At 39.7% G+C, this 17,027-nt stretch overlaps 1 protein-coding gene across 1 annotated transcript in view; it reads left to right on the top strand.

The window, feature by feature from the left end:
- The window catches only part of ppm1e (protein phosphatase, Mg2+/Mn2+ dependent, 1E), a 37,953-nt gene extending 23,206 nt beyond the window's left edge, over positions 1-14,747 (top strand). Inside the window, exons 2-7 of the mRNA XM_020598540.1 lie at positions 5,451-5,572; positions 9,824-10,023; positions 11,273-11,461; positions 12,037-12,180; positions 13,363-13,456; positions 13,792-14,747. Coding sequence (XP_020454196.1) covers positions 5,451-5,572; positions 9,824-10,023; positions 11,273-11,461; positions 12,037-12,180; positions 13,363-13,456; positions 13,792-14,747 — 1,705 coding nt within the window. The remainder of the gene's footprint in view (positions 1-5,450; positions 5,573-9,823; positions 10,024-11,272; positions 11,462-12,036; positions 12,181-13,362; positions 13,457-13,791) is intronic.
- Positions 14,748-17,027: the final 2,280 nt, after the last annotated feature.

Below are 17,027 nucleotides of genomic sequence, written 5' to 3'. Positions count from 1 at the left end.
TGAGTGAGAGAGAGAGGGAGGAAAATGTGCCATAGAAAGTTTTCTTCTGTGGTTGAGAGTTGCTAGTTCTCAGAAGAATTAAAGGAAGAGCTCAGTGTGATGAACCATTTTAGTTTAACACTGCAGCATAGCAATGTCCTCTGCTACTATTGTCCAACTCCCTCTATTTATACAAGACAAAGAGCCCACCTCTACTGGCTTGGTGAATCAAGGGGCAACATCTCTCTCCTGTTTGTATGTGTTACCCTAGGCCTTTAAAGCCATAACCCCAACCTGCTTCATCTTCTCCTAGACAGACAGTAAATTTTACATGTTAAAAACCTGCACTGTCAAACAATAAAACCTACATTATCTGATAATCTTCACTATCCTTCTGCCTATTATAACAACAACCCCCCCCCGAGTTATAAATGTGAAAATCAGTTTGTGATTGGATGCTTTGGCTAAAGGATAGGAGGAAAGGATGTCTCAGGTCATTAATAACGCGTTTCCTCACATTCTCCTTGCATCTTTTTAACAAGCCTTATGTGGGTGGGACTAAGATGCAAGGACAAAAGTGAGGGAATACAACAAACCCATATAAAAGACTTGAGAAACCCAAATACTGATAGTGATCAACACCCACGCTTCATATCCATCTTGTTTCCTCTAGTATAATGTTGCAGACAGTGGTGGAAATTAACTAAATAGATTTACTCAAGTATGCACTTAGGTAAAATGTGAGGCACTTGTACTTTACTATTTCAATTTTGTGCTGCTTTAAGAAGCATTTACTATCTAAATATTGAACTTGCTCCACTCCTTTTACTAACAAATACAATTACTACTTACTTTTTAAGATTTTGTTTTAAAGATATAAATGGTAAAACAGATTATTTAAATAAGCTATAATAGAATTAGATAAAACAGAAGCCTAAAAATTAGACAGATATGAATATATAGCCCCATATTTGACTTTAATGGAAAACAAATATTTTGAGTCATGATTTAAATGAAAGATTTCTGGGAGTTTATTCCACATATATTGAATTGAAAAACTGCATGTCGCTTCTCTGTGTTTGATGGTGGCACGAGACTAAGATGTATGTAATGTGATGATTAAGTTCATGTTCACAGATTTGTTACATATTTTGTCCTGACAGAGTTGTTCTAACCTTTATAAAGGAGAGCAAGACATATCACCAATACAGCTGCCACATTTTCAAGGAGAGGTTTACCCAGGAGGTTATTATGGCTACTGCTTTGTGGGGGCATGTTTCACTTCTCTCTTTCTGATGTTTCTAGCCCTTGACCCAGTTTAACAACAAAATCAAGGACCCAACAAAGTAGTTTCTAAGGAAAGAGAAGACTTACAACACATATCCCTAGTCCTGAAAACCTTATGTATATAGTCCTGTTTCACGAACGATTCTCACTCAGTCCCAAATTACTTAAAGGTTCTACAGCACCTCTGCATGCTCAGTATGGAGTTTGTTTAATCAGCTAAACATGTCTACATTAAGCTGAAAATGCATGACTTCATGATGCATATTTGGTAAAATGTGCCCCAGTTCTCACTGCCAGGCAGGAAAAGATCTGTGTTCACCTTTTTCAACAATTTTTCAGACAGACAGAGAAGAGTCTGCTCAGTCTCTTCCTGTATTCAGTCTCTGTGATGCATTTTTAGTCTGTTGTCGAGGTGAATTTCAATACATCTGTAGCCCTCCACTTCCTCTCCAAGAACAGAAATGGCCTTTAACTTAGTCCTGTTCCTGCTGCAATACACAACCATGGATTGTTAAACGCACTAGAGAAATCAAAGAACATGACTCTCACAGTGCTGCCTGCTTTGTCGAGGTGAGAAAGAGGTCATTCAACCTGGTGGATAATGGCACCCTGCAACTGGATCACTGCAGCAGCCCAGAGAGGTGCTTATCTGAGGTGTGAGATAGTCCAGGACCAGACATTCCAGGACTTTCATTATGTGGGACGTTAGGGCAAGCAGTCTGTAGTCACTGAGGGCAGACGAGATGACCACTCCAGCACCTCTTTTGTACCTTCCTTATATGAATGGATCTTTTGTAAGCATTTATTGATGTAGCCTGTAGAGTGTTAGCACCCCCACTGTGGGGGAAACATGCAGGTGTTTCTGTGAAGCTGTGGGGGAACCTTAGTTTAGCTTAGACTATTATTAGCTGTAGAAGCTTATAAATCCACATGATCAAATAGTGGAGAAGTGACAGGAAGCCCATCAAAGTGAACTGACCCACCATGCTGACACCACCACCAAGACCATGTCGCTCTGTGAGATGACATGAGTACAACATCTGCTTTTTTTCTGCTGGTCTGTTGTTGGACGCATCTTCTGGGATAGGGTTTGGTCCATTATACAGACTGATACTAGTAAATTGGATCATTATTGTTTAACTATGCTGAACTAAAGCCTGCTATGACCTACAGAGAAAATACATCACAAACTGTCTGGATATATAATGTCTAGCATCAGGATGGAAGTGAGAAATTAAGTGAAGTGTGGCAGCTCAATCCTCCAATACAAACACAGTTTCAGAAATATACAATGCAACACTTGAAATTCACATTAACCAGCATGGGATACACATTTGGATCAAAAGGAAGTCCAAATGTGGACTAACAATGCCATAACCAGAAAAAGCTTTTAAATAAAACTCATTACTCTTGTCTGAAGTTTGCCCCTTTGTACATGTATCAAGAATAAAGAATCTGACTGGCTGCAAATTACCAGCTTAGATGATTTGTCCAGGACAGACATGAATAAATAATTGGATACTTCTTTAATTATACCACAGTGATGAAGCCAGCTTTGTCCCTCACTCCTTAATTAAGGAGTCGTTAAGATAACGTCAATTCAGGTTTATTTTCAACTTAATTTGAGTGTAATCCACAACATCCAGAAGTTGGGTTGCCATGGTTACCTCGATCTGGAGGTGGCCTAGTTATCTCAGTGACTCATGTACAATGCGCCTTCAGTCCTTCAAATGACCCCTCCTCCCCCTCCCTAGCTTTCCTTAACATTAAGCCGAGACACACCTCCTCCAGCGCAGATGCACTAATGTGCCACTGCACTCCAACAGGTGTTATATTATGTTAATATTCTTCAGTCTGGTAAATCTAGCTCATAGGATATCTGGGGTCCACAGTGAAGTCCTAAATGAATGCTGTTAAAACGTTTACAGGGATAGAGTGCGTGTCACTGTGGATGCTATATCAATCTTAAATGTTTTTAAATAAGCATTTTTTTTCCTCTTGAAAATGTCAACTCTCTGTGCAATAAGGAAACTTTTGACAATTCATTTCCTGGACAATCCAATGGGTTTATAATGTGGGCCTTTATTTCCTGTGGCCTTTCTTATACCAAACTTTGTCAAAAGATACTGTATAATGTAATCAACTGATTGATTCCCATGACATCAGCTGAGCACTGCCACAATCAGTGTCTGAAGGGCCTCTATGAGTGTGGTCATTCTATGACCTGTTATGTATTATAGCCTGACTAGCACTGAATGTGAGGCAGATACTGATGTTTGAGTTAAAAAATCATTTTCAGCCATGCTAACAGTGTTCCTCCCAGAGATAGTGATGTCCATTGCTCTGTCCAGTCTGAAACAGCAGCAACTGATGTTGGTGACCCTCAGATTTTTCATTTAGCACTACCAGATGATCTGTGTTCACTTATTCAGTGTTACGACCCAGCTCACTAGGGGAAAGAGAATCAATATAAAACCCAGATGTAAAAGGTTAAGGCAAGTTTTTTTTTTTTTTAAATAGCTGGGGTGTCTTTTCAGAAAATAAATTGAAATAACAAAAAAGTCACAAACAAACACACCTAATCAATCCAAACTACAAAAGAAAAAATAAGAAATGAGTGTCTCATAACGAAGCCTAAGTACACTGCACAATGAGTAATCACCAGCCATGATTACATAAACAAGAGATACAGACACACAAAAAAAAAAAAACCACATAAAAAAAGATGCACAGTGGCAAGCTGCTCCCATCAAACCACAGCCGCACTGACTGAAAGCTGAACTGTGCTTCTAAAGCAGGTGAGATCAATTGCAGCACAGTCTGAAATGCCGGTCCGACCCAGAATGGCAGGCGGCAGGCTAAGAAAAGGGACAGGCAGTTGAGGAGCCAATCCCAGATCAACATCTCCACATACTAATTGGCATAGAGGAAGGGGCAAAAGTCCAGGCCGGTAACACAAAGAAATGTCTTAAAGTTTTGTACAAACAACCCTGGTTCCCCGATGATGTACTCTAATGACTGATTTTGGTTCACATTTGTGGTTCTGAGAGACATATCTTAACTAGTTGATCAATTGCAACAAAATTTGGCACACACAGTCTTGTGGCCATCTGGAGGAATTGTATTAACCTGATGTCTGATTTTTTTTTTCCATGGCCAGGGTTTTCCCTGCTATAGAAAGGTTTAGGCACAGCATCCAAGTATTCTTGCAAAGCACCTTAAGCCAAATGAACATAAAAAGGCCTTTAGGCAACATATCAAAACAAATTTTAAAACAACAGGGAGAATTCTATGGACTGAACAAAATAATACACTTTTAACTATATGTACAATAAGTACTGCCAGTTTTCATCCACAAATATTATAAGGATAAAAATAAAGATAAAAATTAAGTTAAATAAATCAAAATTTCCTTTGAATAATTTCAAACTCCCCAGCCTCCATCCTAAACCCTTTGAAAGCCTAGGGAAAACCTTGATCTCAAACCATCATCTTATCATGATATTTTGTTCAATACGTTGCTTTATGACCAAATAGCTTTGCTGCAAATTAACAAAAGTTAACATGCTAATAGGTCACTAATACTGGCTAAATGGCAGCATCTTAGCATTGCCTCTGTGTGCATTTAGCTGAAAGTGTAGCCTCACAGAGCTGCTAGTCTTCTTCAAACATAAACATTTCTGATACAGATGCATTCATTTGTTTATTAAATATATGTACTGAACAAGGAAACAGAGGAGAGAGAAACAAACAGTGCCTGCTACCTGGCAGGCAACAATGGCACTTCACATATAACAACCTCAAACATATTTCTGACATTTCCGTGTGACAGCTTTTCATTACTTACAGTATCAACAGACATGCAGTATACTGATACCAATATCTGTGATAAGATAAAATCATCCAAAAATATCTGCCAAGTCAATGTCTCAGTCTGCTCTGTACTGGAAAGGAAAAATGTACTTCTGTTAAGGCTCTAAGAATAGCAAAACCATCAGTCTGGTGTTTGTTACTTCCAGCATGTTGATACTGTGGACCTACTGAATATCGACATGCAGAGATTTTCTATTTAACCTTGATTCTACTGCCAAAGAACTGGCCAGACAACACAAGACAATGTTGACATCATCTGCGGACTTTAATTCCTGACCCATTCATAACTGTATCGTCTCTCCTCACCACAGTAACTGTCCATGCTCCCTGGCTGCTGCCCTGGCCAGAGCCACAACAGACAGCATCCTGCAGACTGACCTCTCCATCCACCACCTCAATAAGACTGTAGAAGATGGAGCCGACCCATTCCCACGTGAGTCCTCGGGGAGCCCACGGGACTACTCTCTCTCGCACACATGCACATATAGGCACACAGACAAATTAGAGCCCTCTCTTATTTCATCCTACACACACAAAGGCATGTAACCACAAGGGCTTTGTCCCAGTTCTCCCCCGCAAAGCTGCATTAAGTGGTATTTGACCACTAGAGGGCATAAAGTCAACTCCAAACCACATTTAACAGCTTTAAACCTGGGTATAGTGCATCCACCACGGGCTAACAGGCTAATTAAAATGGTCGTCAGGTTTTGTCTACTCATATGTCTGTAACTGTGGTAGTCTAATACAAGAATTAGCGTGTAATGTTTTGATAATATGTATATGACAAATACATCAACTGTACTAAATATTCATAATATTTACAAAAAAGATGTTGTAAATTCAACCTTGCTTAGGTATTGTTAAATAAAACATGCTCAGTGTATTCACAAATTCATAGACAGACTCCTGAAAGAGAACTGACTTCTAGATGTCATCAGTAGTGTAACCAGAAACTATGTAAACACAGTGGCTGATTTTGTGCAGAGCCTTTTTTGCCATTTTTCTTGTAATGTATCACTTTTTTCCACCAATGCACCATGTTTTGTTTTTACCATACAAGATTTTCAGGTAGTTGCACAACATGTTTTAATTTTGATGGGCTTGCAGTGGAAGCTCAAACTGTTCTGCACCTTAAAATTGGAACATCTTTTGTTGTATAACAGCTGATCCTATTTGATGTTACCACACTGTACTCTGTTTTACAAGGTGGTGTGGGTGGCCCAGATGCACAGCTGAAACATCTTCATTTGTACCAAGAGGGGTGAGAGGTTGAACAGTTCACAAAGTGAAGTTTAGTATAAGGGCAGAGTTTGATGTGAATGTAGCTTTAGAAGGAGGAGGGGGTGAGAGCGGAGGGAGGAAATAGGGCATTTTCTCTCCCTGCTTCTCTCGATTTGGGAGAGCAGAGTGAGAGTGGAGGCCAAGGCAAAGACAGGATAGACTATTATACCTGCAGCAAACATTAGTAGACCAGGCCCATGTGCTCACACAGCCTGTCTCTTGGTTGTTACAGAAAGCAGAAGCCTTGATGTCGCCTCTAGGCTTGCCTCTGCTCCACTAACTTCTGTAATCTCTCTCTCAATGAGAGCTTCTTTCATTTGCCTTTCTGCAAAAGTAAAACAGGTCCCTGGGAGTCTATCTACAAGGGTATAATTTCCACTGGGGATGGGGACTTTTCTCAATTATATTTTGACACAGCAGAAAGATTAATTGAAACTTTTACAGTTTTACAGTTAAACTGCTACTACAGTGGGCTCACAGCATTAGTTTGTCTCCTAAATCACATGCAGTACACATTTGTCCTATGAATCACATGCCCTGTGTATCTCCTCGAAAGAGAGAAATTCATAAGTTATATCTTTTGGTTTCATCATGACACATCCAAGTGAAGCAATAGTTCGACAGAATATAACCCGTATCTGTCTACATGTGTTATTTTGATACAATAAAATCAATAGAATCTTGCCTAAAGCAGTGTTGTACCATATGTAAGGGAGATGGTCACACTGAGCCAGTCATTAAGGTTAACAAGCCCCTCACAGTTCTCTGGGCTAGGGGCACTCTGACCCCTTGGGCCCGTACCTGGTAGGCCTGCTCAGTAATCCGTACAACACCACAAGCTTGTCTAATGGGGCCCGTTCCAAAAAGCAGGTTTAAAAAACTCTGAACCTAACCATGAACTCTGATAACACAGACGCCAACTCAATTTCCACATCAGCTGATCAGACTCGGTTCAATCAACTCCGAGTTAAACTCACTGTATGGTGAATTAAAAAAAGATTTCAACAGAGCACCAATTCCACAGTTCACCATGGCAACAGGTAAATGAAGCTTCAGCATGGCAACGAGTAAATGAAAAGCAGAGCCACCATTTTAATCCAATGGAGCTAGAAACAATGTGTAACAATGTGCATTTATCTTTAAAAACAGAGCATAAGTATTGAAAGACCCTGAGATGGAGAAAGGTTATACTTTAGTCAGTTTATTTACTCATTAATAATTTATCAGACTTAAATGTTCTTAATGGAATATAAAGCGCTGTAAATTTTTAAATAGCTGCTACTTGATAAGTAAGATAAACCAGATACGACATAAGTTTATTGATAAACCTAGTACTGTAATAGCCTAATGATTCTGGTGATTTGCAGTTATAAAGAACAAGCATGTAGATTTTGAGAATCTGATATGATAACTATGGATGGGAATTAATAAGATTTTATTGATACCGAAGACATTATCAGTTCTGCTTATTGGTCTGATTCTTTATCAATTCCCTTATTGCTTCCTGATCAATCTCATTTCAGACATATTCAGCATAAAATAGCAAAAAATATATCGATATTGGCAAGGGTTAGATATATTTTGGACGGGAAAGCACTACGGATTCTGTATTCTTCATTGATTTTACCATACTTAGAGTATGGTGTTGAAAACTGGGGAAATACATACAAGGGGATACAATTTAAGGGGTCAGTTAAATTTAAAAATTCATGCTATACGTACAACCAAAAAAAGATTTTGTATTTCCATAAGTGGGGTAAAACTATGGAATAATTTAAATGCGGACATAAAAAATAGTAATAGAATTGATGAGTTTAAACATAAATATAAAGGTATGTGTCAATCAAGATATATGCAAGAACAGGCTTAATGATTAATTAGATGGAACATTGTGGGTGTGGTGTATGAATGTTAACACTTTGTAATAATTCTTTAGTATATTACTTGTGTGGTGTAGAAGATAATTATTTAAGAATGTAATTATGTAAGAATGTTAACAATCTAATAATTCTGTAGTATATTACTTGTGTGGTTTGGAGGATAATAATTTATGTAGAGATACTGCTTAGGACTTAAAAGTTGTAAAATGATGTCATGGGGTAGGACTAGATAAGTCTAACTTCTTCCTACTCCGTTCAAGCATGTACTAGGTATAAGTAAATTGATATTGAATTATTATTGTTGGATATGTGTGAAATTGCATGTGTTGACATATCAACTGTTTTACATGCTTGAATGAATAAATCAAATCAAATTTCCTGTGTAGAAAAACAGGCGGCCTACACAGGTTTCAATGTCAGAAATCAAATCAAATCAAATCAAATCAGGCGGCCTACACAGGCTTCAATGTCACCATAACTATTTTATTGTCTCTGAGTCTTAATACAGTGCAGAATGTCTACCTAATAACATTTGAGCATGTTAAAATAAATAATGTTCCTTTTTGTGTCAAAAGATGTTTTAAAATGTTACTGGTGTTTCCACCTTACTTGAAATAATCATCTTTCTTCATGAAATGAAGCCACACTTTGGGCTGTTGCTTCCTTTCCACCATGACTCCTCCTTGTTTGCAGCAGCATAGACAGTGTCTGACATCATGATGCATGAGTTTTTTCAATGCAGTGCTGTCAGAAAAACATGCCGGCAACAATAAAAGGAACTGATAACGTCGGAGGCATATGATGATTCTGATTGATCGGACAATTTGGAACCGGTTCTTGATTCCCATCCATAATGATAAAAACAATAGGAATATTCCAACAATGTGACCAGTTACAACATGAGAATTGATTATTCACAGATTTGTGTCTTATGTGCCACAGATTTTTTTTATTTACAGTGACTTTTACAGTAATGCTAGAGTAAACAGGGGAACTGATTGACCACCTGCCTTCTGGAATACCACCCTGCAGCCTACCAGCTACTGTCAGTCAAACAGACACTGAAACACAGACAAAAAGGAGCTTTTATTCTACAAAGCCCTTTTGTCTTTTATCGTTTGATAATACACAACTGTTAGCAATAGAACACTACAAAAAGTGATGACTAATTGTGACCTCAATTGAACATTAAGTGTTACCAGCAGCAGTGAGCAGTTGGTGACTGGACTTTTGTGCCAATCTCGGGCACACTACAGTTACAAGCCTTTGAAAGATGCAAGTTATAAAGTTTTCAGAGACACCTTCAAAGCTCACACAAGGGGTATGTGATGTTTCAACTTGTGAACTATCTAAACTTAAACTTCAGAGCTAGCTGGCTGGCAGGGAACATATTATGCCCTCTACTGGTTAGCTGCCCACTGGAAACCACAGTAATAGCAACATAAGCAAATGCTATGACTTAGCATATATTCAGTAAAAAGGCACGTAGACCCACTGATTCTTTGTGTGTGTGTCTGTGTTAGAGATCGAGTCTGTGACATTGGCCCGGCTGGTGTTTAATAGACTCTTTGAGATGTGCTGCCTCTGGCTGAAGGAGCTGCCCTTCCGCCGCCGTCCACAGCCATACTACGAAACTTCCATCCATGCCATTAAGAACATGAGGCGCAAGATGGAGGACAAGCACGTGATCATCCCTGACTTCAACACACTCTTTAACATTCAGGTAAACACAACTTCCCCACACCCCACTGCATGCAAAAGCAACAACTTATGTTCAGTAGTCACAATCTACTAAGACAATCTACTGTAAACAGATATTTACTAGTTCACCTCTATTTGATAGATTTGAACAGATCTAAATAATATTATGTTATTGTTTGTGAATAAATCCATCATACTGTATGTGGTTATTATAGAAATGTGGTCATAAGTAAGGTGAGGCAAATTGATCTGTTTAGCACATTTCATACCGAAAGGCAACCCAAAGTGCTTCCAGCAGCCAGACAAAAACAAGAAATATAAATGTAAAACATAAATTAATTAATAGATAAATGAGTTAAAAGAACCAAGCTACAAGTACCAATATACAAATACACAAGTTAAAGGATGTTACAATAAATCAATTTACAAACAAAGGACAACAATATAAATTCAAGTGCAGCAGCGTAAAATTGTTAAATGGATTTTAAGCTAATTGTGGCCTGAGATAGGCCTGTAAATAGTACATTATTTTTGTAAAATAGGCCCTTTGATGAAATGTAATAATCAGTTGTTGCTAAAAAGCCTCTCATTCACCAGTTATACAAATGACACCAGAATGTGACAATCAATCTGAATTTGGTGCAAACAGGTTTTGATAGCACACATTGGTACAAACATTTACATTTTTTCCTTTCTTTTTTTATTTTGAGTGGGATCACATCTGAGCTGGTTACCTGAAAACCTGAAAGCCCAAATATCAAATTACATTTTACACCAAATGAATTTGTAATAAGACTTAAGCCTAAATTGTCATTTTACTTTTTAGAAAAATCTGTCCATTTTATAATGATTGCTTATATGACAGTTCCCCTCTTCTTGCTAAGACGTAGCCTTTGACTTACTTATCTTGAGGGAGCAGTAACTCTCTGTATATGACAGATCCAAAATGTGACTACTACAACCAGTGTTAGTCCATGTGCCTGTGGTAAAAGCTTTTATTTTATATGAATAAAACTGGAGGTGAGTGGGGTGTTTTTATTCATCCACTCTCGTGTTGTCAGGATCTTAATGTGTCAAAGTCACTGTTGTACAGTCAGCGACTATATAGTTTTAATGCATGGAGCTGTCGATTTCACAGTGTCCTTTTTGTTGTATGTATACTTGTTATTGAGTGTCTTCTGAATTTATTTTTAATTCTTGCCACTGCAGTATGGTAAATAGCCAGCTGTCACTAACACTACGTCTTCCTACTAACTGGTATTGTCTCTCAGGATCAGGAAGAACAGGCTTTCTTCGCTGTGTTTGATGGTCATGGGGGTGTGGACGCTGCCATTTACGCTGCCAACCACCTCCACGTCAACTTAGTTCATCAGGAATCCTTCAGCCAGGACCCCGGTGAGGCGCTCTGCAGAGCCTTCAAACTCACTGATGAGCGCTTTGTTAAGAAGGCCTCACGAGAGGTAAAGACATCAGTACAGAACCAAACCCTTTAACATGATCAAGTTATACTGTACTGACCAGTGTACACCTGGATGATGTAGAATAATAATCTGTCATATTAACTGAAATGTTTGTTTTTACTAATGTAATATACTGTATACTACTACTGCTGCTGCTGCTGCTGATACTTCTACCATTACTGCTAATATTAGTGCTACAACTGCTGTGACTACTGCCACTTCAAATGCTGTAGCTAATACTGTTGCTACTGCTACTAGAACTACTACTACAATTACCACCTCTGCTATTAACACTACTGCAGCAACTACTACAGTTTTTATTACCACCACTTTAACTACTAGTAACATGGAATCACATGAGTAACTTTGATCTTGATGTTTTCAGCATATTCACACATTTAGAGTCTGTTTCTGTGATACTAAGGCTTGTGTTGCACATTAGATAATTACAGTATAGCTTGGAACATAACTAGCTCTTGGTAAACTGATGAACAAGGGTGAAGTAGCAGTGGTGCAGCTGCTGCTTGGTGTGAGCTGAACACTATAATACTGTAACGTGTGTCTGTGTGCTGCAGAACCTGCGCTGCGGTACAACAGGCGTGGTAACGTTCTTGCGGGGCCGGACGTTGCATGTGGCCTGGCTGGGAGACTCCCAGGTTATTCTGGTCAGGAGAGGACAGGTCGTGGAGCTGATGAAAGCACATAAACCAGACAGAGAGGTAACACACTTACAGATGTACACATCTGTCAGGCACAAATCTATCATTTCTATCAGAGACGCACCAATTGAAATTTTCTTAGCCAATCCCGAGTTCTGATTTTTTTTAAGTCTGACCTGCTGATTCCAATTTTCTTTTTAAAAACGGTAATTGGCAGGATACATGGGTATTTAGTAATTTTTTTCTAATGAAAAATTAAATTGTACTAAAAATAAAACACTTTTTTTTTTAAGTCTGCCCTGCCGATTCCGATTTTCTTTTTAAAAACGGTAATTGGCTGAGTTTTTATTCATATGATGGTGTGTTGCTCATTTTTTGACAGCTTTTTTAGATTAGATTTTTTTTAAATCGCTATATCATCTCTGACTTTTCACAAACCTCCAACTTAGTAGGACGTGCAATATTTGTACATCTCCAAATATAAAGAGGGGCAACAAGTAATAGAAACAGAAGAATGTCTGTTACTAATGAGCAAACATTTCTTTTTGATGTGTGTGCAAGTGCAAGTCTCGCTCGTCCACATGCCAAGTAGTGCTATGTTGTTGGATGTTACGGGGACTGTGACAAATGCAATTGGAGATCCATGTTATGATTGCATTAAAAAGTCAGGAGTTTTTATTCATATGATGGTGTGTTGCTCATTTTTTGACAGCTTTTTTAGATTAGATTTTTTTTAAATCGCTATATCATGTTTACAGTATTGCAATATATCAAATCGTAACTCCTGTATCATAATAGTATCATATTGCCAGATTCTTGTCAATACACATCCCTAGTGTTCTTGTAAATTCTGTATTACAAGAAAAATGTTCACTTTGCTTATTTCAAGAAACATTCAATATTAACATCAACATAAAAAACATTTTGATAACATTATTTTTCATTGTTTTTGTTTTCTACTGCAAATAAGGAACAACATGGCACACCACTCTTCATCATTTTGTTCCAGCCTGTTCCTGCCCTTTTCTACACTCACTGTACATTTTCAAACATCTGCAACCTCGTCTATCCCAAAATAACTGCTGTTTTAATGCACTGTTCTAAGAATGTCATTGGGTGGATCACAGTGCACAACAGAGGGATGTATTGCACTGTATGGAGTCATTCACTGTTTCACTAGGATGAAACTATTTTGTACCATGTGGCCACAACTAAAGCCAGCTGTGCTTCTTGTCTCTGCAGGATGAGAAACAGAGGATCGAGGCTCTGGGAGGCTGTGTGATCTGGTTCGGCACATGGAGGGTTAATGGCAGTTTGTCTGTTTCCAGAGCAATAGGTAAACTATTCCTTCACTCAGACACCCTATATCACATGTAATTTATTTATACACAAAGGTGTCTCAAATACAAATGTTTAGGCATGTGGAGGTAGTCACTTTGAGAATTTCTCTCTGTCTCATTGGTCAACGGCTGAGTCGGCCTCAGTTTTGGTCAACAGCTGAAATTCACAAAGATCACAAATAAAAATGAGGCACAGATTTACTGCTGACTGACAGTCCACTTGTTCCACTGTGATCAACTACAAAGTGCAAACTTCTGCTGTTATGAAATTATTAGGCTAGCTCTTAATGAGCGGATGATCTGGCCATAACAAACTAACCTGCGTTGACAGGGGACTCGGAGCACAAGCCCTACATCTGTGGTGATGCTGACTATGGTATCTTCCCACTGGACGGTTCAGAAGACTACCTGATTCTCGCCTGTGATGGCTTCTGGGACACAGTGAGTCCAGAAGAGGCGGTGCGGGTGGTCAGCGACCACCTCCAGGAGAATACTGGAGACACCACTATGGTAGCCCACAAGCTAGTGGCCTCAGCCCGTGATGCTGGCTCTAGTGATAATATCACTGTCATAGTGGTCTTCTTGCGGGACCCACGCTCCCCACCACCCACCAACACCGAGGACGAGGAAGAGGGTGTGGCTGAGGGAGAGGGGGAGGAAGAGGAGGAGGCAGCGGAGGTGGAGGAGGAGGAACAGGAAGAGGAGGAGGAGGAAGACGAGGCAGTCAGGGTAGAGCGTGATGGTGGTGACGGAGGCAGCACTGCGGACATTGGGGGAAAGGGTCGTGGAGGCTGGCCCCTGCAGCAGTGCTCTGCCCCTGCTGACCTTAGCTATGAAGACCGAACGGACTCGCTCACGGACAGAACTAGCCTCAGCCTGCTGGGGCCGTCGCTCGAAGGCCGCATCTCCCTGACCCAGGGCTCACAGCAGCCCTGCTCCGACTTTAGCCCCAACCTCTTCACAGCCTACCACATCTACCGAGAAGAACGCCCACTGAGGCGCAGGTCCTGTATCCCCTTTCAGGAGCCCAGCATCTCTAGCTTCACGGACCCACTGTGGCCCCAGACAGCCATGCTGTTGGGCCATGCAGTGAGGAGAAGCCGCAAGCTTGGTTACGGTAGTCGCAGATGGAGCCGGAGGTGGCCAGGCCGATCCAGGGAGCTGCTAGGCCTGTCACCATCTGGCCACTTGCTGCCCTCCATGCAGCGCTACTCCAACCGAAGGCCTGGAGTGGCGGTGCCACAAGACCGCCCACCCCCCTCTGCCTTCTACAACATCTTTCTTTGATAGTCGGTAGTTGTGGCTCCTGCAGTCGTTATGTGATTATTGAATCTCTGTCAGAACAGTGGTGCTCTCTGTCCTAAGCCAAAATGTTTCCAAAGGTAAGCTGGCTCAGTAAACACAAACCCTGCTCCCTAATGCTGTAGGTAAAGTGCAAAACTGCATCTTCTCCAGTGTGACCAGTCGATGTGAAAGCACAGCTGGAGATGCAGGTTGACAAGATGTGTTCAGACTGAATGTGAAATGAAACTTAGAGGCTGCATGGCTGCATACAAGGTCTGAAAAAAGGCAGTAATGGGCAAGAACAAACAGTTTGCTGTAGGCAATGTGAATTAGGATTTGAACATTTTTTCATCTTGAGCACAAATGTTGCACTTGTCTTGAGCTGTGTGACTATGCATGAACAGGGATACATAAGAAAGTTTAGAAGCAAAGTCCAAAACCTGATTACCTGGAGTATCAGGTAGATTTTAAAATCAATCACCTCAAATCTGAGCTATCACATGAACTGTGTTAGCTCTCTGGAGCTCAAGACCGAAATAGAATAAAAGCTCTTCAATGCCAAGGAAGGCAGAGGTTCACTTACATTCAGTCTGAATGCTTATTTAAGTTTAATTTATGTGCTTGGTCACTCCTCACTCTTGGCAGTGTCTTTAGTAAGAAACAATCTATTTTGGATGGAAAGAAAAGCACTGTAGGACAAATTTGTTGCTGTTGGGTATGCACAGAAAGAAAAATTTGGTTGTTATAGACTTGCAACAACGATATGTACTGAATGATCATTTTACAGACGAAAAATAAACTTGGTGGATAAACTGTGTAATAGACACACTGTTTCTAATGACCTCAGACATATTCTTTGGCATTCTGTACTCCAAGGTATTGTCATTTACTAGATGATGCATACACCACTACCCAGATGTTTATTAAGCTAATATTAGCCGACAACATTGGATGTGCTGATGAATGGAAATTATCATGCTTTAGTTGAAAAAGAAACAAGTCTCCTCCAAACCATTCCTACAAAGTCAAACAAACAGTCTTGTCACTGTAGCTGTACAGCAGCTTTAAGATTTGCTGTCATTAGAACTAAAGGGTGTAAACAAAACCTTAAAAAACAGTCCTAGACTCCTGTATACAAAATAGTTTTGTGTACCATTCCTTAAATGAGCCATCCACATACATTTTTCTGTGCAACTAAGAGAAAGGACCTTCTAACCATACCAGCAAATTGAAAGTGGTTGGCTGTGCAGTCACTCTGCTTCATCATCCGTCTTTCTTTCTATTAATATTGCCCATGTATAAATGCGGGCTGAGGTGACACAATCTTTTGTCTTGAGACAGCTGTTGTCTGTTGAAGATGTCAAGCGACCGAGCATTGAATTAAGCTCTAACGGATTGGCATGCCGCTCTGTCCCCTCGGCAATCCTTTAGCAGGAGATGAATAAAGATAATTAAGGAGGCCAGGATAACTGTTTCTGCTGGTTTTGGGGCAAAAGGCACTTGTTGTTCTGTATCAGCCAAAATTTGTCTACAGATAAAAGAATTTAACAGCAGATTATAAAAGATCAGTGGAATAACTGCTTTATGTAGCCCAGCATTCTAGATATGGAAACACTCTTGGATCATGTTTTCTTTAGGAGAGTGGGGAGTATTTGGAAATATATTTTTGTTATAGTTGTACTTGGCTTGATGCACAACCATTTAATGTTGGGCCAGGATAGTTGAAAGCTGCAGAACATGTGCCTTCCACATGTGGTAACACTAATTACTAAATAGTTTGACATTTTAGGAAATATGCCTATTATCATTCTGCCAAGAGTTAGATAAGAAAACTGGCAACACCCTCATGTCTGTTAGCTAAATATAAAGCTACAATCTGTAGCCAATTAGTTTACATAAAGCAGGGGGAGCCACTAACTTGGCTTTGTTAAAAGGTAAAAAAATAAATGCATAAATAAAATAGTATCTTTAGCCTCAGTCTTTTAGCTTAATGTATGTAGCCATCAAGTGCATATTAAAAGCCCTGTATCTGGGTTCTTGTATCACAATCAGATGGACACAGGGTTTTCAACCAACTCATGGAACTAACAAGCTACACACCTGAAAGATACAGTAAAGTCTGGTAGCGATAACTACCTTGCAGCAGGAGGGAACTGCGCTGTTCGGCTCTAGCAAAAAGTAAAGAAGAATCAACCAACAATATCAGATTTGTGCTTGTGTGTGGATTAAGCAAACAGGTGATAATGTGTTAATCGGAGCACTTTAGAGCTGCTGGCAGGCAAA

Source organism: Monopterus albus, unplaced genomic scaffold, assembly GCF_001952655.1.
Source record: "Monopterus albus unplaced genomic scaffold, M_albus_1.0 scaffold38.1, whole genome shotgun sequence".
NCBI classification, from domain to species: Eukaryota; Metazoa; Chordata; class Actinopteri; order Synbranchiformes; family Synbranchidae; genus Monopterus; species Monopterus albus.
This window is presented reverse-complemented; position numbering and strand designations above follow the sequence as displayed.